The 20,881-nt window shown below is 43.9% G+C and overlaps 1 protein-coding gene across 2 annotated transcripts in view; it reads left to right on the top strand.

Moving 5' to 3' along the window:
• Positions 1–13,805, top strand: part of SLC7A2 (solute carrier family 7 member 2) — a 61,467-nt gene extending 47,662 nt beyond the window's left edge. For both annotated transcript variants that reach the window (XM_066380233.1, XM_066380232.1), the window contains exons 8-12: positions 1,426–1,528; positions 3,975–4,177; positions 5,763–5,929; positions 6,728–6,836; positions 8,972–13,805. In XM_066380233.1, the coding sequence (XP_066236330.1) occupies positions 1,426–1,528; positions 3,975–4,177; positions 5,763–5,929; positions 6,728–6,836; positions 8,972–9,168 (779 nt within the window). In that variant the 3' untranslated portion in view covers positions 9,169–13,805. The remainder of the gene's footprint in view (positions 1–1,425; positions 1,529–3,974; positions 4,178–5,762; positions 5,930–6,727; positions 6,837–8,971) is intronic.
• The last annotated feature ends 7,076 nt before the right edge of the window (positions 13,806–20,881 follow it).

The raw sequence follows: 20,881 nt of genomic DNA, 5'->3' as shown, positions 1-20,881 counted from the left end.
ATTTTATATATTATAGATATATATTCAGAATTTTAAAACTTTTATTCTTCTTCCTTCAGGAACAATTTAATTTGGCAGCATAATAAGATATTAAAATTAATAATTAAAAGAAGATATTTGGAACAAAAGCCTTTATTAATGCTCTAAAAAATATTTTGTTATTTGGTACTCCCATACCTTACTTTGCTTGTTTTTTAATTAGGTCAGATTGCTCGTATAGCTAATTACTCCTGGCCTTCTTTCTTGGCTACCTTATTTGGCTAGCTGTGATTTCTACAAAACACATTGAAATTTTTATAATCTCATGTGTAAGTACTCTAGCGATGGAGAGTTTCCAAAGTAAGGCATGGTGCACGTAGAGAGAAAAAGTAGTGTTGCAGGAGGCACACGGGGAAGCACTGTAGGTGGAATTCTACCTAGTAGTTTTAACCTTGCTAAATTAACCTAGTTGTACAATGGGGAGAGTAATCCTATTATTATAACCCAGAAAAGCATGTAAAATTTATGAGTTTTTTGAGTTAAAAAACAGTCAAATACTGGCCACTGTATATGGCTAATCCTAAATAATGTTTCCCATCTGGCCGGCTTATTAAATTGAACATGCAAGGAGACCACAGAAATAGCAAGCGTGCAGAGAAGGCCATGTAAATGGGATGTGGTATCTGCTCACTAAGTTAGGGACAGCTATGTGGTAAATTCAAGTTAATATCACTAGTTGGATGTTTCAGCAGAGAAAAAAATTGCTAAGTGCAAGAGAAGGGTTCTGCGACACAAAGTGTATATACTTTGCCTCTTAACATCCCGGGATTCGGGTGCAGGACCGCAGGGTGGGCTCTCAAGTATAGTCAGTCAGACTGGAGTGTGTGCATCTAATCAGAGTAGAATGTAGCCTATGGAAGAAACCTCATTTAATTGGAACCTATCGTATTTTGTAATAAAATACAAATATTTTATTTTATATATGATATAACTCCGAATGCAAATGGAAATCAGTATGATGACATATCATCTATATTGAAAGCTCTTTTGTTTGAATTTTTTTTATGGTTTTAGAAAGGGATTGAGCCAATATTTCATAGCCATGTTTTTCCTCTGAAACATCAAGAGAAAATACTAGTATTTTCACTCTTTTTTCAGGCCCGTATTTTTTTAAGTAATCAAAGTAGATTGTTTTTAATAATCAAAGTAGTAGTTATCAATCTGATAACTGAGGGATTTTGAAGTTGTATTAGCAATGTATATATGATCTAAAGAACATCTTATTAATCATGAGAAGTATAATTCCCATATTCTGTTTGACTTATCTGGGTACTGAACCAAACAAACAAAAAATGTCAGTCAGTTGTCCCTGATTCAAGCATTGTCAACTGTATGGAATTTTATCATAGGCCGTTTTTTTTCATCGTTCTTTTTTTTCCTCACTAGCTGTGATGGCGTTTCTTTTCGACCTGAAGGCACTTGTGGACATGATGTCCATTGGCACTCTTCTGGCCTACTCTCTGGTGGCAGCCTGTGTTCTCATCCTCAGGTGAGTTGTCCTCGTTGTAAGATGGTTCTGACGCGTGTGTATCATGTGGCAGCCCAGGAAAATAAAGTTAGGGCTCCCTATCCTCACTTTCTAAGAGTTAGCGATCTCAGAGATGAGACGTTATAGACCTAAAAACATCAATATAAAGTACAATAACTACACTTGATCCTTAGCAAAGAATCAAATACAATTGGTAATCAGTGAGAGGTTGGCCCAATTCAGTATGAACGCCAAGTTCTCATAATGTATAAAGACACTTTAAAATACTATACCTTTTGGCCCTGGCCAGTTGGCTCAGTGGTAGAGCGTCGGCCTGGCGTGCAGAAGTCCTGGGTTCGATTCCCGGCCAGGGCACACAGGAGAAGCACCCATCTGCTTCTCCACCCCTCCCCCTCTCCTTCCTCTCTGTCTCTCTCTTCCCCTCCCACAGCGAGGCTCCATTGGAGTAAAGAAGGCCCGGGCGCTGGGGATGGCTTCTTGGCCTCTGCCCCAGGCGCTAGAGTGGCTCTGGTCGCAACAGAGCGACGCCCCAGAGGGGCAGAGCATCACCCCCTGGTGGGCGTGCCGGGTGGATCCCGGTCGGGCGCATGCGGGAGTTTGTCTGACTGTCTCTCCCTGTTTCCAGCTTCAGAAAAATAAATTAAAAAAAAAATACTATACCTTTTGTCCCAGGAATTCAACTGCTAAGATTTTATATCAATGACTTGTTCACTGAGGCATACCCAGATATTTGTAAAGGACGTCCATGGTAGGGGTAACTTACATTAATGAAAAATTGAAGTAACCTGAATACCAATAAGAGAATGGTTAAATAGATGAGGGTTTATTTATTGAGTAGACTTCTACAATAAATAAAATATTTAACTATTTGGAAAAATGTATCAGATTCAGGATGTAAAACTCTATATAGCACCTGAATTTACTTAACATAAATTTACATGAGGAAATCATTTTGCAGGTATATAATCATACATGCATTTATGCCTGGTTGAAATTGTATCAAAATACTAGCAGTGATTAACACTGGGCATTGGTTTTAATTTTTTTCTGTGTACTTTTGGGTATTATTTTTTCAATGAGCATATTTCTTCTTTAGATGGAGGACAAATGTTACTTTTAAATTTAAAAACATTTTTTCAATTATAATTTACATTCAGTATTATATTAGTTTTAGGTGTATAGCATAGTGGTTGGACAATTGTATACTAGACAGAGTGTACCCCAATATTTCTAGTACTCAATTGTCACCATACCTAGTTATTATAATTTAATTGTGTTAACTATATTTTCTGTGCTGTACTTTACATCCTTATGAATGTTGTGTAACTATGAATCTCTTCACTTTTTACTCAACCCTCAACCCTCCTTCCTTCTGGCAACTATCAGTTTGTTCTCTGTATCTATAAGTTTGTTTCTGTTTGTTTATATTGTTATTTAGAGTTTACATACAGAGAACTCTAAAGGTCACATGCACACACATACACACAAGAACTACTAGACTGATAAATTCAGTAAAGTAGCAGGATGCAAAATAAATACACAGAAATCAGTTGCATTTTTATATATCAATAATGAACTATCAGAAAGGAAACAATTCCATTTACCATTGCATAAAAGAAAAAAAAAGTAACCAGGAGTACATTTAACCAAGGAGGTAAAAAAACCTGTACTTGGAAATTTATTATATAAGACACTGAAGAAACACATTAAAGAACAAATGTCTTCCATTACAAATAAATGGAAGTATATACCATGTTCATGGATGGGAAGAATTAATATTGTTACTTTTAAACTTAAGTAAAGGCTACTCAGAGAGAAGAAGCCACACTGGGGAGGTGGGACAGATCCCAGGAGGTGAGGCAGGCTGGTGTTTTGACACCGGCGATAGAGGATGAGGACAGGGTAACAGGAGAAGGGCATGGGAGTGGGCGGTGGCTGGTCGCTGCATTAGCTAGGCGGGGTGAAACCTGAGGACTCAGGGAGGCAGGCTGAGGGAGATGAGGCCAGACAGGTAGTTTGTGATGAGGCCTGAGTGCTGAATTGAAGTCTGTGTGTTATTTTGTCGCTGATATTTTACCAGAGTTTCCATGCCATTTTCATGAACGATTCCTTAAGACACAGATATTTGCCTTGAGACATTGCCTTGAGGCATAGATATTTTCAGAATAATCATCCTGTTATCACAATTGCCTCACTTTAAAATGTAACTTTCTGTATATGATTTTTAAGTTGAATGGCTAGCAAAGCAAGTTCAGAGCTGCTGCAGATATTCTAGTAAGCAGGCTCGTGGTCTGGGTCAGTGCACTCTGAGGCCAGGCCCACGAGGAGTGTCTATTTCTTGCATACACTGTGACACTGTAGGATGACTCACTGAGAGTTTTGGGAGCTGGTTTTATTTGGCCAAGTGCCTCTGAGAATCAAGACATCAACATTTATTTGGGGATAGGTACCAGCCCGGCTTGTCGTACGAGCAGCCCAAATGTTCTGAGAAAGAAGCTCTGGAATCATGTGCCGGTGCGGCCTCAGAAAGCGCATCCCAGGTCACCATGCTGCAGGGACAGGGCTGCAGACTGCAAACCCTCTTCAGCCCCTCGGCTCTGCCGACGCAACACTCGGCTTCTCTCGTGAGCTTCCTGGTAGGGTTCCTTGGTAAGTCCTCTTCACTACGGGCGTGATACGGAACCAGCAGGAGCGTGTGGGGGCACAGGTGGGACGTGATAGAGACCCAGCAGGAGCGTGTGAGGGCACAGGTGGGACGTGATAGAGACCCAGCAGGAGTGTGTGGGGGCACAGGTGGGACATGATAGAGACCCAGCAGGAGCGTGTGGGGGCACAGGTGGGACGTGATAGAGACCCAGCAGGAGTGTGTGGGGGCACAGGTGGGACAGGATAGAGACCCAGCAGGAGCGTGTGGGGGCACAGGTGGGACGTGATAGAGACCCAGCAGGAGCGTGTGGGGGCACAGGTGGGACGTGATAGAGACCCAGCAAGAGCGTGTGGGGGCACAGGTGGGACGTGATAGAGACCCAGCAGGAGTGTGTGGGGGCACAGGTGGGACGGGATACAGACCCAGCAGGAGCATGTGGGGGCACAGGTGGGATGTGATAGAGACCCAGCAGGAGCGTGTGGGGGCACAGGTGGGACGTGATAGAGACCCAGCAGGAGTGTGTGGGGGCACAGGTGGGACAGGATACAGACCCAGCAGGAGCGTGTGGGGGCACAGGTGGGACGTGATAGAGACCCAGCAGGAGCGTGTGGGGGCACAGGTGGGATGTGAGAGAGGACAAAAGGCCTCACATTATCTGGTATATGTCAGCAAGTCCCCAGATCCCCGAAGTGTCCACCTAGCGGGTCTCTAGACTTGAGATCATGTTTATATTAGCAGGATAAATTTATCATATTTTGGTAAATGAAGAAGACAGGAAGAATTATGGTGAGAGGGTTAGAAGTAGAGAATTGGTACATTTCATTTGCTTTTAAGGAGCTCCCTGTGTGTGAATGTGTCCAGCCAAGTACACTTGCCAATTACGGAGCTGGGACCCCAGGAGGTTGGGGGGCAATATAGAAAATCCTGTCGGCTTACCCACAGCTGTATAATCTTTCCCGTTTTAATCGACATTTATTGAGCACCATCTATATGCCAGGAACTCTGCTGGACACTTGGCATATCAAGAGAGGTGTCCTTTGCACTCACTGGGCTTTCCAATGCAGGGTCATTGGTGGCAAGCTAGGGGACGTATGGGTTTCTCTGAGAGTACATCGGAGGGACCCCTGAGGCAGAGACAGTCTGAGATAGGGACAGTGGGTGGCGGGGTTTCTCTCTGCAATAGGGAGAAAAGATGCAGATCGTATTATATTTGTTTACATGAACAGTGTTTCCAACAGCTGAAAAAGGGACAGACCTGCCATTTCCCATTTGAAAAAAAAGGGAGCTGCCCGCCCCCGACAATGGCCCCCCAATCCACGTGGGATAGTCTGAGGGGTTCCATGGGCAGAAAGAGCAAGAGGGCCGTGCCAGAGGGCAGGCTGACTTCCGAGGAGGACGGTCAGGGGTCAGCGAGCAGTGCTCCTGACGTCAGCGAGACCAGCATCTCCGCCCGTGGTGCAGACGCGGAGCTGAGTACTTGGCGAAGTAGACGCGCAGAGAACTCTGTCCTATCAGAAGCGACGGAGCTGAGGCCTCCGAGTGACGTGTGGGTGCTGATTGTGTTTCGTGTGCCCGTGTCCTCTGCAGCGTTTCTCGTCCTGGGCCTGAGTATCTTGACCACCTACGGAGTCAAGGCCATCGCCGGGCTGGAAGCGTGGAGCCTCGCTCTCCTCGTGCTGTTTCTCGTTCTCTTCATTGCCGTCGTCGTCCTCATCTGGAGGCAGCCCCAGAACCAGCATAAAGTGGCCTTTATGGTATGTCTCAGGAGGAGCAGAGATGCTAGATACAGTGCACGTTTCCCTTTGGATGTTAGTTTTTATGCGTTGTTTCGTAACAAAACAAAACAGAAGAAGCACTTCTGATGAAGTTAAGCAATGAACAAGAGCGTCACAACTCTTGCAGACGTTCCTTTATGTCCTAAGTACTCTGCCTACGTTGGCTGTGTTCCTGCCCCTTTCAAAAACCTGAGGATGGCTCCTATCACAATATTATATATAATAACAAACAAATTTCTTGTCCAATAATTTACAGTACCAAAAAAGTAGTTGGACTATTTTATTTTAGGAAGTCGGGACCCTCTGAGGAGGATTATTCCCACCAAAACCTCTCGACTGCACACGAAATGATCCTGTCCCATTCAGACGAAGAGCAGGTTTTAGCTGGGAGAGAGCTTTCTGGGAATATCCCCCAATCTGCTTGCTGTGCCCGGAGTGACAGAGGCCTGTCCTGTTGGGTTCTGTGCCAAACCTGTAAACCCTCAACCAAATGAACCCTTCAAGCCAGTTGCATCTCGGGGGTGATGCCGGTGTTAGCAGGCCAGATAAATGCTCCGCTGGTTTGGGCAGCAGTAAATACTGTAAAGTGTGATGCTTCCCTTACTATATTCCAGGAAGAGTGCTTTTTATTCAGGCTGTCCCTTTTGTAAGACAGTAAGCTTACTGACACAGAATGAAAGTGTATACCGTGTCCGATTAGTTACCACCAGGTCGAGGTAATTTGGGGAGTGTGCTTTCAAAATCTGAGCGTACTGAGGAGATCTTTCCCCCCCTCAGGTTCCATTCTTGCCCTTCTTGCCCGCGTTCAGCATCCTGGTGAACATTTACTTGATGGTCCAGTTGAGCGCGGTGACCTGGATCAGATTCAGCATTTGGATGGCACTCGGTAGGTCGTTGAATATTTTAGTTTGCTCGACTTTGGCTCTCTCCGATTTCATGCACCGTGGTTAGAGAAATGCATCCCTTCCGCCTTCTGGGAAATAAAACCTTTTTTTTTCCAGTTTCCTCTTTTCCCAATTCTGAGAACATCTGAGTGCTTCCTTTTCTACTGTCGGCAGATGCCTTTGAAAGTTCAGGTCCTGCAGTCATCCTGTAGAACCTGTGGGTTCTGTTTTCTCCAACTTGATGGATAAATTAAAAAACGAAGTCCCAAAACATCCAGGGGTCTAACTAACAACTGGCAGCCCAAGACTCTGATCCCAAGGCTTAATGGTGGACTTTTGGAGACATTTTGAACAAGCCAATAGCAAATATATATATGTGTATGTATGTACATATATATATATACACATACATACACATATATTTCTAATATGATATTTAAATCTCTTAATATTGGAGCCTTGGAGGAAATGTAACACTAGGTAACATGGGTAAGCTTGTTTATATCTATACTACATTGCTTTTCATTTTGACTTCTTCAATTTCCTATGTGATTATTGAGTTAGAAATTAAGAGTTTAAGTTAGTTGTAAGTCCAGCACTGAGCACCGACTGCCTTGGCAACATGAGCTGAAATAGCGAGAGAGAAGAGCCAGCTCTGCTTTGGTGTTGGTGGCCGGAGGAGCTAGCATTTCTGCTTTTTTGCTGGTCCTCCCATTGGCTCAGTCAGAATGAATGTGATTCTCTCCTGTGTATGTATGTGAGTGTGTGCTCTGGTTATAAATTAGCTCGTTTGCAGTTTCAAGCCACCAACCCACTTGAGTTGAGGCGAGACTGAACCTCAGTCAGGTTTTCCCACCCCCCACCCCCACACTAAAGTTTTGCCTATATTTGGGGAGCTTACCTTGTGCCAAGGGATTGGGGTGGTGATGCTTTGGGTCAAAGGTTATCCACCCACCCAGGTTACACTAGGTTGTTCACTCTTCCTGTTAAGATGGCTGTTTCCGGTAGGGGACTATGTTGCTCCAGGGGCAGGGTCCTGACAGGAATCGCCTGCCAGTTGGCTCTACCCTCAGGGATCCTTTGGGGTCCTGCCACCTTCCCAGGCGCTGCCGGGGAGCTGAGCCCTAATCCCCAGGGCACAGGACTGTAAAACCCGCTCCCCCCCCCTGAGCCCAGAAGAATCTCCACAGTTCCTGCCTTTCCACAGACCTCTGCTTCTCCCCTCAGCTCCTAGCTCACTATGGTTTACTGTATTTGATCTGGATAAAAGCATGAACTAGAGAGACAGACTCTCTGTGTTTGGATCCAGCTCTGCCATTGATGAGCTGGGTGACCCAGGACAAGTTACCTCCCTGGTTTTGTGCCTTAGTTTCTTTGTAAAATGGTGACGGGAGTACCTTTGAGGATAGGAAAGAATGAATCTTCAAACCTCTGAGGGCAGGACAGGAGAAGTAATTATTGGACATGCCGAAATGCTCATTGGTAGCCTACTTCCCATTATTTTAGAGGGGAAGATAATAATGCATTTCACATCAACCCAACACTCACAACCAATTTCTAAAAAAAAAATAATTACAAGTCAGCAAAACGCCCATGTATAAATAAGTAATAAACTATTTTGTGAGGATACTTATAACATTTCCTCCTAATCTCCGTCCGCATGTCTGTTAATGAACAGTTGCTTTGGACACAGTAACATACCCTGTCCTGGTGACAGTAACCTGTAAGGCACACCCCTGACCCCTTGGTTTACAGACATGCTGTTCGGAATATCTGACTGGCTCATAATCCCCTGCCTGTATTTGGGATGTAATGTGAGACTTTGCCCCATACATCCTTTTAGTGTAGCACTGAGTTTTGAGAAAATGAATATATGTTTTCTATGTAAACATCTTTAAAACACTTGTGCAGAGAAACTTACATTCTGTAAAGACTGGGTGTTAAACATGAAGACACGCATTCTCCTGGGAAAACGTTTATCTAGCCCTTCCGTGGGGGCCCTGCGCTTGCATTCCATTCCTCTGAACCCGCAGAGAGAGAAAAGGCAGAAAGCCCTACTGCGTTTGTATAAAATTCTCCATGTCCCAGCAGTCACTTTCTGACACACCTAAAACATTGGTATTTTGTTCTCTGAAAGGCTTCCTGATTTACTTCACGTACGGGATACGGCACAGCCTGGAGGGGAACCCACGGGACGAAGAAGACGACGAAGACCCGTATGCAGACAACGTTAACACAGCAAGAGAAGAAAAATCTGCCATTCACGCCAATGACCATCACCAAAGGAGCCTCAGTTTACCTTTCATACTCAATGAAAAGACAAGCGAGTGCTAATGCTGGTAGGAGCAGAGCTGGTCCACAGTCTTAACATGCATGCCTACACTGAGTAAACCCTGACAGGGTGTCATCGTCATGCTAGGTTGTCACGGGTTTGCTGCAGATACAATGCGCCCTAACTTATACTCACCTGGACAGCACTTCCCCAGGTGGTGAATTATGTGCCTGGGGAAACCTGAGCTCTCTCCTAGTGCTGAGTGTCTCCCGAACAGTGGGCGTGTGCGTGTGTGTGTGTGTGTGTGTGTGAATACTAATGTTAACAGTTGGTGTTGTACTGCATTACATTTTCCCGGTGTTTGTCATGAATTAGTGTCACCTACTACACATACTGAAATGAAAGTAATTACTGAATAGAAAAGTGTTTTGTATGTGCTTGGTATTGTTAGGGAAATAACTGTTGCTTTTCATTGTTAGAGTTCATTATTGTCAACTTAGAACATGCTGCAAATGGAGTTACTTATCTGGGTGTCTGTCACTGGTCAGGAGTAAGAGGAGGGGATAAGAAACAAGTCTTTTCTAGACCTTGTAAATGCCAACAGTGGGTTTAGTACAGAGTTTTCTCCTACGAGAGATAACAGTTTGCCAAAACTTTAGCCAGTGGGAGTGTTTGCCACCGCCACGCTACACAGAGCAGGAGTGACATTTTACACCACCAGAGGCTGCCCTTTTGAACTGTCTTCTTTGAGAGCAGTGGTCCTTAAATATGAGGCCTTCGCCTGCTATAATTGATATGCCCCCTGAGCCCAGTCAGGGGCTTAAGACAGGTAGTGTAACCTACTCAAGAGCCTTAATGCTAGAAAGTGGTCCCCATGTCCAGAAAGCCGTTAAAGTAGCAATGATGAGGATATGTTTGTAGACCAGAGTTAGACATATGATGGGATAATTAGATACCAACCATCCTTGTTATAAAAGTCACTTAAAATAAACCAGTGGAGCCTTCCACATCACCAACTCAGAGAAATGATTTATATCTTTTCCCATTAATAACTAATCACAGTTCAGGTTTTTTTAATAATAGAAAAAAATCCTTTTAATAATAGAAAAAAGTCACACAAAGCCTTTCCTCTTCTATTTCTATTATTGTCTTTTCCTAGATATGAGGGGCTAGTGTAGCAAATTTTAGAGGGGAAGATTATAATGCATTTCACATCCACCCAACACTGGCAACCAATCTCTAAAACAATAATTAAAAGTCAGCAAAACATCCATGTATAAATAAGTAACTATTTTGTGAGGATACTTATAACATTTCCTTCTAATCCCTGTCCTCATGGCTGTTAACAAACAGTTGCTTGGACACAGTAACGTGCCAAGCACAGCAGTTGACCAACTTAGTCCCAAAACAAGGAAAACATTTCTGACAGTTTCTTCCAAGATATCAGTTATTTCACTGATGCCATTAAAAAAGCAGCAAGTTGTGATTGGATTATCTAACCAGCAGTTTTATTGTGATTAAATATTAAATAGGTAGAATGCCCGGGTTTCTGGCTGCTAGAGTCCTAGCCTCCCTGACATAGAACTTAATACTGACATTCCAAAATTTCCGGGGTGCACCTGGTAAAATCTGATGCCCAGAATTCTCTTCCGAGCCGCGCGTTTCGCTGGAGAAGAAGGGTTAGGGAGGCAGGGGGTGAAGGAGACGTGTTAGGACGAAGGCAACGCTCATAAACCTTCGCTGTCATCGCAGGACCCTGAGAACCCTTTTACATCATCCAATAGGCCCTTCACCCAGGGAACCTGAGGAGTTTCTTCTATGAGTATTTAACTCTTTTATAGTAACAAAATCCAGAAATTTGTTTAGAATGTGATAGGCAGCTAAAACTGTTATGCCCACTGTGTTCAACTGCAGAATTTAGTTAGAATTTATTTCTCCACATTGAAACACTTTGCAAACACAAATATCTATGAAAAAAATGCTTTGTCAGTGACAGCTTTTTTTTCTGTGAATACTCAAATGTGTGTCTGAGTGTGAGTGTATATATGATATATATATTATATATATGTAGGTATGTCTGTGTATTTCAAATGTCAGTGTAAAAGTCAGTTGGGTTTATGATGGGCTTTGGAAATAATACCATTGTGTGGATTTTAAAAAAGCCCAACTGGTGAAGAGAAAATGCAATGTTTTATATTAATAGGTATGCTTATATAAAATTTTTAGGTTTTAACATATTTTGAAATACATAGTGATTTTATATGTATACTATTTTCTATAGATAGATTCTTTAAGAAAGCTATATTTATAATGTTTTTAATATGAAATCACTGAACTCTAGTACATTGTAACAGGTGCTTTCTGATCTGAAATGGAGTGGGGTGGGGTGTGGGGGGGGGGTTCTGTTTACTGGTCTCTGTGGCCCTTTGCTGCCTGTCTTTGTGTGTCTACGAAAAGCCGGTACTGCACGCCCTGGTACCGCTGCCCTGTTCCGACACTTGAATTCATAACCTTTTGAACAAAATATTGTTTTTACTTTCTTAGGATTACCAAAGTGGTTTGTTTTTCTCGATTAGACTAGTAATCACACGTATATAAAAATCCTCTCCAGAAAGTAAAAAAAAAAATCATATACACCTTCTCTAAATTGTGATCGTAGAAAAACAGCTTAAGTTACTTTTCCTTTTTATGCTGGGAAATCTGTTCTCTTAATACATATTTTCAGTAAGAGACTTCTTAAAATAGCATCTTTATTTTGTACTCTTTAAAAGAGATGGTTTGTGAATAGCCATCTAAAGGTCATCCTTACCCTACATTAAACAAGGTAGCTATGAAAATGCAAGTTTAAAAATTATTATGAGAAAACTTCTATTAGAGCTTCTGCTATGTACTGAAACATAGATTATTGAATCCTCAGATTTTCCCCCAGAGATAAGTATCAGGAAAACTAAGACCAAAATATCATTTGGGATAAGGAAAAACTAATATTGATATGTATATAAAACTTGGCTATTACCAAGAATAGTTGATGAAAAATATCCATTTCAGAACTGTCTTCCTTTAAAAGACAAGAACCTCTCTTAATTTTTCTGAAGAAAGAAAAACTTTAAAAATTTTAAGTCTTAGCCAAAATATTTTGTAAATTCTGGGAATTTGCAGGGAGTTGTTACAATATTTTGAATTGGAAGTTATAGTTACCAACTTATTTTCTAGACATACTTGAATGCTTAGACAATTAGGAAAGCTAGTCGCCCTTCCGGGCTGGTAATGCCACAGACAGCAGACTGACTGGTCTTCCTCCCGTCCCATCCCCTGCAGTCGGGGCGAGTCCGTGGTTACAGACCACATGGTCAAGCTGTGCCCAGTCTCCCTTCCCTGTGACGACCCTCACAGTGTTCTCTGCCCGCTTCTCCCCTCCTCGCGATGTGTTCCAGGTTAGCACCCAAAATACGATTTCCACAGCATTCTAAAGGATTGGATTGTACATCATGAGGTATTAAAATTCACATGATTTGTGGGTTTTGTTTTTGATTTTTTGGTGGAGAGGTTATTTTACTAGTGCCAGAATAAAACAGTGCCTTCTGTGTACATTTTCCACTTACGTTCTCTAATGCGTCCTAAAATACCAAGGGAAGAAGTGCCGGGGTCCATGTAGTACATGCAGCACCCACTTTTACTTGTAGATTTGAAAGTCAGGTTGCTTGACTTTGTCGTTTAGCTGTTTAGTTTCCCCCCTTTCCTTGTATAATTATGTTTAAACAATTTTAAAGAGCTTTCTGTTTTCTGGGTTTTGAGAGGTCTTCTCTGTTACCGTTGTGGCTGTTGGTTTTTGTTAACATTCTTTATTGTTTATATGTACACAGTTTAGTCTTACTGACTTTAAATGCAACCCTGTTTGCTGGGAGCACTAGACTTAGCTTTTATTCACTATGGCTGAAGCCCCTGCCACACTCTCTGGCCTTAAAGAGCCTCCACTGGCCGCCGGGGCCCCAAGGGGATTGTGAACCAGGCCCGGGCCCAGGCTCAGCAGCCTGTAGTGTGTGCTCGTCCAAAGCTGCCCCCTATTGGGTGGGGTCAGGGGAGGATAGAAGTGAGAGACTTCACACGAAAGTTAGGTGGTTTGGGGTCCTTAATATCCGTTCCAAATATCCCATGGGTACATCAAGGACGAAGGACCCTCTGTGTCGCATAGAAGGGACGGCTGCTTTCTGGATCTGGCACCCGCAGGCCTGGCTTACTGCAGTCCCAACCACCGCTGACGGCCGGGGGTGGAACGGGCTCGGGCCGAGTTCAGGTGACGAAGAACTTTGTGTTACCAACAGGGTGGTTTCTCTGGCCCGTGCCTGGTTGGCAGGCTCCTCCTGGGTCCACTAGGGGTGCCCAGTTGTTCTATTGCTTTCCTTTGTTATCACTGCACTCAATAGAAACTGTTGACAGGGCCCCAGACCCTGCAGCAAGTCTCCGTCTGTAACCAGCGGGTACATTGGACTTGGGAGAATGTAAGGACTTTTTGTTCAGTAGGTAATTTTAAATTTGAATGTTTTTAATGATGATCAGTGTTCCTTTTTACTTATACCGTTGGATTATTTTTTAGAATTTGTAAGAAATAAAAAACTATGGCTGCTTTACCACACTGTAAAATAGGCTTTCTAATGTGACCGTGTATTTTTTAAATAAATTTTAATACAACTTGTAATAACGTCGTCTGCCTGTGTGTCACGCACAACCAAAGTATCCATTTCACGCTTATCTAATTGAAACTGCTTTTTAATCTGGGAAATGTTAAAGCTCAGAAATATAGTACAATCTAAATGGAAATAATTTACCTCATGAAGAATACTCAGCCGGGGTGGCGCAGTGGATAAAGCGTCAACCTGGAAATGCTGAGGTTGCCAGTTCGAAACCCTGGGCTTATGGGAGTTGATGCTTCCAGCTCCTCCCCACCTTCTCTCTCTGTCTCTCTCTCCTCTCTCTCTCTCCCTCTCTGTCTCTCTCCCTTTCTCTCTCCTCTCTAAAATGAATAATTAAAAAAAAAAAAAAAGAATACTCAGCCGGAAGCTTAGGGCCCACTGTCTAACCAAGTCCTGTAAGATAAAGGAGATGCCTTCACGTATCCTCAGTTATCCTGACACATTCCAAAAAAACCCCGGTTGCCCCTGAAGCATGCCGCCCGAGAGCCACACAACTGGGATCCAACCGCTTCAACCGCCAGTCTCTTTGACATTGCTTTTGTCTCTGAGAAGCTGAGGTTTTTCCTGATCAAATCATAGCCTTTAATAATTGATGCTCCATTGTGTGTTACAGTACAGTGAATACATTTTTACCAACACCAACCCTCTTTACCCCTGGGAGAAAGGAGTCAAAGGGTTTTTCTAACATGGCTCCAGTTATTTGAAATTGCAAATCTCTTGAATTCGCTTAATTTTGAAGTTCCTTACGGAATTTCTGTTGATTGTAGTAAATTGGAGGGAACACCATGATGAATTTAAAAACTTGAATACCAATTTAGCCAGCATTGAAAACCAAGCTAAAACAACAGCAGAGTATTTGCCAAGCAGAAGCTTAACACCTGGAACAGTTACGGAACTGTTGGCTTGGGTAAGATTGTCACCAGGTTGTGATGTCCCATCGTTGCTCTGGTACTGTGGGACCGTATGAACAAGGGAGGCCCCAGGAGCTGTGTCTGGGCTGTGGGTCCCACCAGGGACCCCGCAGACAGGATGTCTTCTCTGTAGTTTCTTTAAAGAAGGCCCCAGATAGGCTTTGTGTTCGGGTCAAGGGCTCAATGCTCAGGGAATGCTGATTTCACTGACAAGTAGGCAGAGTGATTCATTTCATTCAGCCCATCAAATAGCTCAAAAAACTCTCAGAGACATACAAAACTCATTCATGATCCCATCTCAAAGTAGGGTCAGAGTATGGGGCAAACTATCTAGAAATAAACTCAGCTCAATGCTAATTGGCTTACTTGAACCTTTCTAGTAACAGATTCATAGTCAACTCTTAAATACTTAAAGGTACCTGAGACTTCAGATGTCATAAATCCTGGGTAAAGAAGACTGTGGCTTGTCTGACCTGTGGCGGCGCAGGGGATCAAGTGTCAACCTGGAACGCTGAGGTTGCCGGTTCAAAACCCTGGGCTTGCCCGGTCAAGGCACATATTGGAGTTGATGCTTCCTGCTCCTCTCCACTTCTCCTTCTCTCTCTCTCTCTCTCTCTCTCTCTCTCTCTCTCTCTCCTCTAAAATGAATAAATAAATAAAAATAATTTTAAAAATATAAAGAATGCCGTAGCTCTGCTAAGACTGGAGCAGTCAACACGAAGAGGAAACACAAGAGAGACGGCACTACCCAGGGGTATGACACACTCGGGGTGGGCTCAGACCTCCCCACCAGCTCAGCTCCGGGCTCCGGGTCCCCTAACTCACAAGTAGGACTTCCTGACTCAGGTTTCTGGGGTCTCCCCAGGGCTGAGTCTCCGGGTCTCCATCACTTCCCCACCTGCTCACTGATGCCTGGCAGTTCTTCACGCAAAGACGAAAGGTTTTACTGCCTTGGTAGAAATCAGACCGAAAGTCCAATGTTCTTGGAAATGAAACACTGACTTAAATTAGCATCAATTTGTAAATGACTAATAGAAGTGAGTATTTAAAGCAAGTAAGTAGGGAAATGAATAGGCGCGGCTATTTGACGTAGGAAGGAGGGACCTTAGTAAAGGAGGAGCAAAGGAAAGGGAGGGTGGGGTTTGAAGGCATTTACATTTTAGCTCAGCATCTGCCCTCCTCCTGAGCCATTTAGTGGCTCTGGGAACGGACAGGTCATTCATCTTTACAGGATGCTATTTACTGCAGCGAGGACAGTAATTTCTTCTGCCTCATCTGTGATAAGGAGAGCAAGGTGCTGAGATCCTTGCCTTCTACCCTACTGTGCCCCTGGATGAGTAGCTCTGGGAACATCGCAAGTTTCTCTTCCTGTTAGAATGAGAATATTTAAAACTGAAATTAGCTCCTGCTAAAGCAAGGACATCATGAGAGCACTGAAATTTCGGGCCAGCCCTTGCAAGCTTAAATGCTAATTAATGCAAGAGTGAGGTGGGGGAGCGGACAGGCAACAGCTAATAAAGAAAGAAAACATAGGCTTTGTAAGTAAGATGATAATTTGTCTAAAATTCCGAGACATTAACGAAAAACTCTGTGGACAACAGCACGGTGGTTACCAGAGTGAAGAGGGGCCGGGTAGGGTGGGGGTGGGGGTCGTAGAAGGCTAAAGGGTCAAATATATGGTGATAGAAGATTTGATTTTGGGGGTAAACAATGCAATATACAGATGATGTATCATAGGACTGTACACTTAAAACCTATATAATTTTATTTATCAAGTTCACCCCAATAAATGTAATAAAAAAAATACAAACATACAAAAAGTAATCATGCCTTAGGAATCTAGGCTTCAAGTTGTATTTGACTTTGACCCGTAAAACAGGGCTTATTTTAACTGGCCAATATTATAGCAATTGTTGGAGAAGGAATGGAAAAGAGCAACATAAACGGAGACTCTAATAATAAAATTCTTTCTCACCCTAGAAACAAAGCAAAGGGGTTTTGACAGTGAAATAGAACCTATAAAAAATACAATCTTGGCAGTTTTGTTTTTCAGATTCAAAATTATCTTGCAGTTGTTTCATTCAAGGATAACAAACCTTGTGATCGGGCAGTGTCAGGTCTTGGAAAGCCCCTGTGTTTCTTGTGACCCTTGCTCCCTTCCTAACAGACCGCAATAGTTCTGTGTGACTGCCACAGCGGTGGACCACAGGCTGTGTGCCCTAAACCACAGAAACATCTCGCGGTGCTGGAAGCGGGAAGTCCGAGATGAAGACATCAGCAGGGTTGGTGTTTTCGGAGGTCTCTCTCCTTGGTTTGTAGGTGGTCAGCTTTTTCCTGATCTCCACATAAGCTGCCCTCTGTGCCTGGGTCTGGGCCCAAGTTTCCCCTCTTACTTAAAGGGTAGCAGTCAGGTTGGATTAGAGCCCGCTCCAATTACTCAGTAAGGTTTTTACGGAGATTGGCAAAGCTAACTCGAAACTTCATCTGGAAAAGAAAATGTACAATGATAATGAACAGAACAGTGATGCGGACAGCCTTGCCCAAACAAATAACAAAAAATATCATGAATCAGTACCAATTAATGCAGTGTGGCATTTCTATAAGGACAGATAAAGAGATCAATAGAATAAAATAGACCAAAACCAGACCCATGTGCATATATAATTCAGTACACACTAAAAGTCAATTCAAAAGGATGGAAAAAGGACCAGTCCCTTAACAAAGGATCGTGTGATATTGACCATCCAACTGGGCAATAAAATTAGATTGCTAACTTGAAACACCAAATATATATATTGGAGAGAGAGAGAGAGAGAGAGAGAGAGAGAGAGAGAGAGATGTATTTAAAGACTAACAATAGGGGATGACATCAGAGTAATGGTGGGGTAGGAAGCGATACCGATAAGTCTCCCCCAAAACTCAACAAGATCTTCAACCAGAAACAGAAAAACCTATCCTTGGAGCCTCCAGATGTTTCACAAGACTAACAATAACCAATAAAATTATGAAAGTTTTAGGTGCAAATATAGTTTTGAAATTTGAGGCAGAAAAGGACTAAGGAGATATAAAGCTCAGAAGCCATGAAGGAAGTTTACTGAAAAACTGAATTGCTTAAGCATTTGTTGTAATTGCTTTAAAATAAAATAAAGAAGCACTGTTAGCAAAGCTACAACAGGAGCAAAGGATTGGAAGAAAATGTCTGCAAGATGTATAACAGTAAAAAGCTTACTAACCAGAATCTATTAAGATTCTTCTATTCTAGGACAATATATATAATATATATATAATTTTAAAAATAGGCAATAGAAATAGCTAATTAAAACATGATAAGGCGCTCATCCTCAATAATAAAAAAGGGATAGGAAATGAGCCCCTCCCCCATCCCAGGGCCATGCATCCTGGACTCGGAGCCTTGCTGGAGAGCCGTTGGAGGGTTTACACTGAGTTAGATGGGTGAGTTTTATTTAAAGACATATCTAACTGCTGGGGGAAGAATGGGTTGTGGCACAAGAAGGAGGACCAACTAAGGGGCTGTGGCCACATCCCAACCTGGGCAGTGAGCCAGGGAGGGTGGCAAAGAGGGGCAGGCTGGACGTGCGGTCAGGAGGCAAACCAGGCAGGACAAGACACCTGCGAAATGTTGTTGGTCAGATAAATTTGTAAAATAGGATTTTTATGCTTGCTCGCTTATAGTTTGCAATGGGGGCTGGGCAGCACCAGGTATATTTAGTCTGTGAAATTGCAAATTACCTTCCTGCGTGAGAAGGGCTGTTGTTTTGCTAATGTTTGCTGGAGGAGGGGGCTTTGTGGCCTCAGCCAGTTTTGTAGAAGGAGCAGAGAGAATGCAGAGTGCTGAAGAAGCCATATTGGCAGGGAAAGAGGAGGGGTGCAGATGGGGAATCAGAGCTGAGGGGCTTTGGGAGCTCCGCTGAGACTGGTGGGGCCTTTGAATCTAGGAGGAACCGGAGAAGATTCTCCTGGTTGTGGAACCGGAGTATGCGCCAGGGCTTTGGGTGCTCTGAATGAGAGGGAAGTGTTTTTCCTGCTTGTTTGGTCGTCACCTGGTGCGAGACTTTAACAAAGGAAGGGCCCACCGTTTTTTGGCTCCACTGTTTCTTTACCGTCTGCCAGAATCTAATGGGAACCTGCATGGCCACGACGGTGGTGGCCCCTGGTCCTACAGGTGTGATGAACCCCAACGTCCAACACAGAGTGACAGCTGTCCACTTCATGGGGTCAGAAGGAAAAGGGATCTCAGTGGGGGGCAGCCCAGGCAGACTTAGTCACTCCTGTGTGTGCTCCTGGACCTCCTTGCTCAGAATGCCCCCCAGAATGTGACACAGCACCTTACAGTAGCTCAAACGCTTTCTTCAGGCCACTGCCCACTCCTCAAGAGTAGGAATGATGTCTGAACCCTTATATCCATAATAATGCACACGTAGTAAACATCGAGGGAGCTCAAGTGGGAAGTGGGAGTTGTTGAGAGCTAGTGGCAGAGACAGGACCTGAACCTGGGACTTCCATACTCCCAGTCTTCAACTGTTCTCTCCATTGCAAAACCAGAAACGGCGAGGCTAGGACCCGAGCTGGCGACGGGAGGAAGAACTGGTTCCTCCGGCATGAAGCGCTGCTAAGACCTAGTTTGTCCTAAACCACAGCCCTTTTCTGGGGCATTGAGGGAGAAGCCACTTCATCGTGCGTGCTTAGTTGTAACGTTTAAGTGAACTCAGCTGGAGGCCAGGCCCTGTTCCCCACCTGGGGGAGTACACTGGCTGGTCCGCACCTGCAAGCTGCTTTGATCTTAGGATCCTCTGAGTCTGCAAGCTCAGAAACCTACTTTGGCTCTGCAGAGAGGCACGTGGATGCCTAAATCCTCCCCTAACCCACCACAGCCCCAGTTTCATTTCCCACTTCAGTCCCATGGTGAATCTGCCCTTCCAATCCAGCCAATGACCGCTGCTGGGCGGGTGACTGCTGCCAGCCCAGTTCCTGCTCCATGCCCTGCTCTGCTGACCGGGGGTGGCCAGACAGCCGAAGGACGCAGTCCTCCATCCTCCCTCCCCCCTCTGCTCTCCAGATTCAAGTCCTTCACCTCTGTGGTTCCGAAGTCACTCCTCCAACCTGCACTCTCCTCTCTGAACCTCTCCAGTCCTCACAGCATGGACCGCACAGTTGAGCATTCAATTATATTTTGATTTGAGATGCTTTTTTTCCCTCTTAATCAGCTCCTCCGCATACTTCACAATAAACACACAGAGGTTCTGGGAGGAAAAACTGGTTAGATCTGAGGCACCTCCTGGCAGAAAATAGATACTATTTAGAAGTATTCATTTAGAACAGGGGTCTCAAACTCAACTCAGCATGTGGGCCGTAGAGCAAGATCACAACTGTTCGTTCGGCGGGCCGCGCACTAGGTCTACAAAAGGCAACTGTTACGCAACACTTTTCAGTGTCACAAAACGACCAGAAACTGTAGTTCGCATCACAACTGCTGTTAACTAAGCTAATATCTAGCTAGGATGCTAGAGAAATGAAAAATACAAGTAGGCCCCTAGGCTTACTTAATTTTATCCAAAATATTTTGAACTTCGTGGATTAGTCTGCGGGCCGCACAAAATTGTTCGGCGGGCCGCATGCGGCCCGCTGGCCGCGAGTTTGAGACCCCTGATTTAGAAGAAGCCCAGAGCGCTGATCTTGACCCAGAAGAAAGTGTGTGTGTGTGTGTGTGTGTATAGTGGGTGGAGGAGGGACAGGGCAGCTTTGACGCTGTTACTTAAATCCTCAAGAACAACTGAAGGTAATGGACTTGTTAGTGAGCACAGGTGACAGACCTTCTGGGAATTAAATGTTTAGGGGACACTTATAACAAAGCATTAAGGCTCTGCCTGAGTTGGTCGGAACACATCCGAACAATTATGGTTAAATGTCAGTACCCGTAGAATCACTCTGGGCCTTCTTGAAGTCGGTAAACCTGAGAAAACGCGGATTTGGGGAAACTGAGGGATTGATTTTGAATTGACATTTCGCCCTAAACCCTTCATCTCTGCCAGGAAAGGGCGCTGCGCTCCACCTCCGCCAGGGGGCAGGAGAGGTCACATTACACAGAATTAAAAAAAAAAAAAAATCCCAAACTTTTTCCCAAAAACTGCGTTCCTCCTCATGAAACCGAATCC

The sequence above is a fragment of the Saccopteryx leptura genome, chromosome 4 (genome assembly GCF_036850995.1).
Source record: "Saccopteryx leptura isolate mSacLep1 chromosome 4, mSacLep1_pri_phased_curated, whole genome shotgun sequence".
NCBI classification, from domain to species: domain Eukaryota; kingdom Metazoa; phylum Chordata; class Mammalia; order Chiroptera; family Emballonuridae; genus Saccopteryx; species Saccopteryx leptura.
This window is presented reverse-complemented; position numbering and strand designations above follow the sequence as displayed.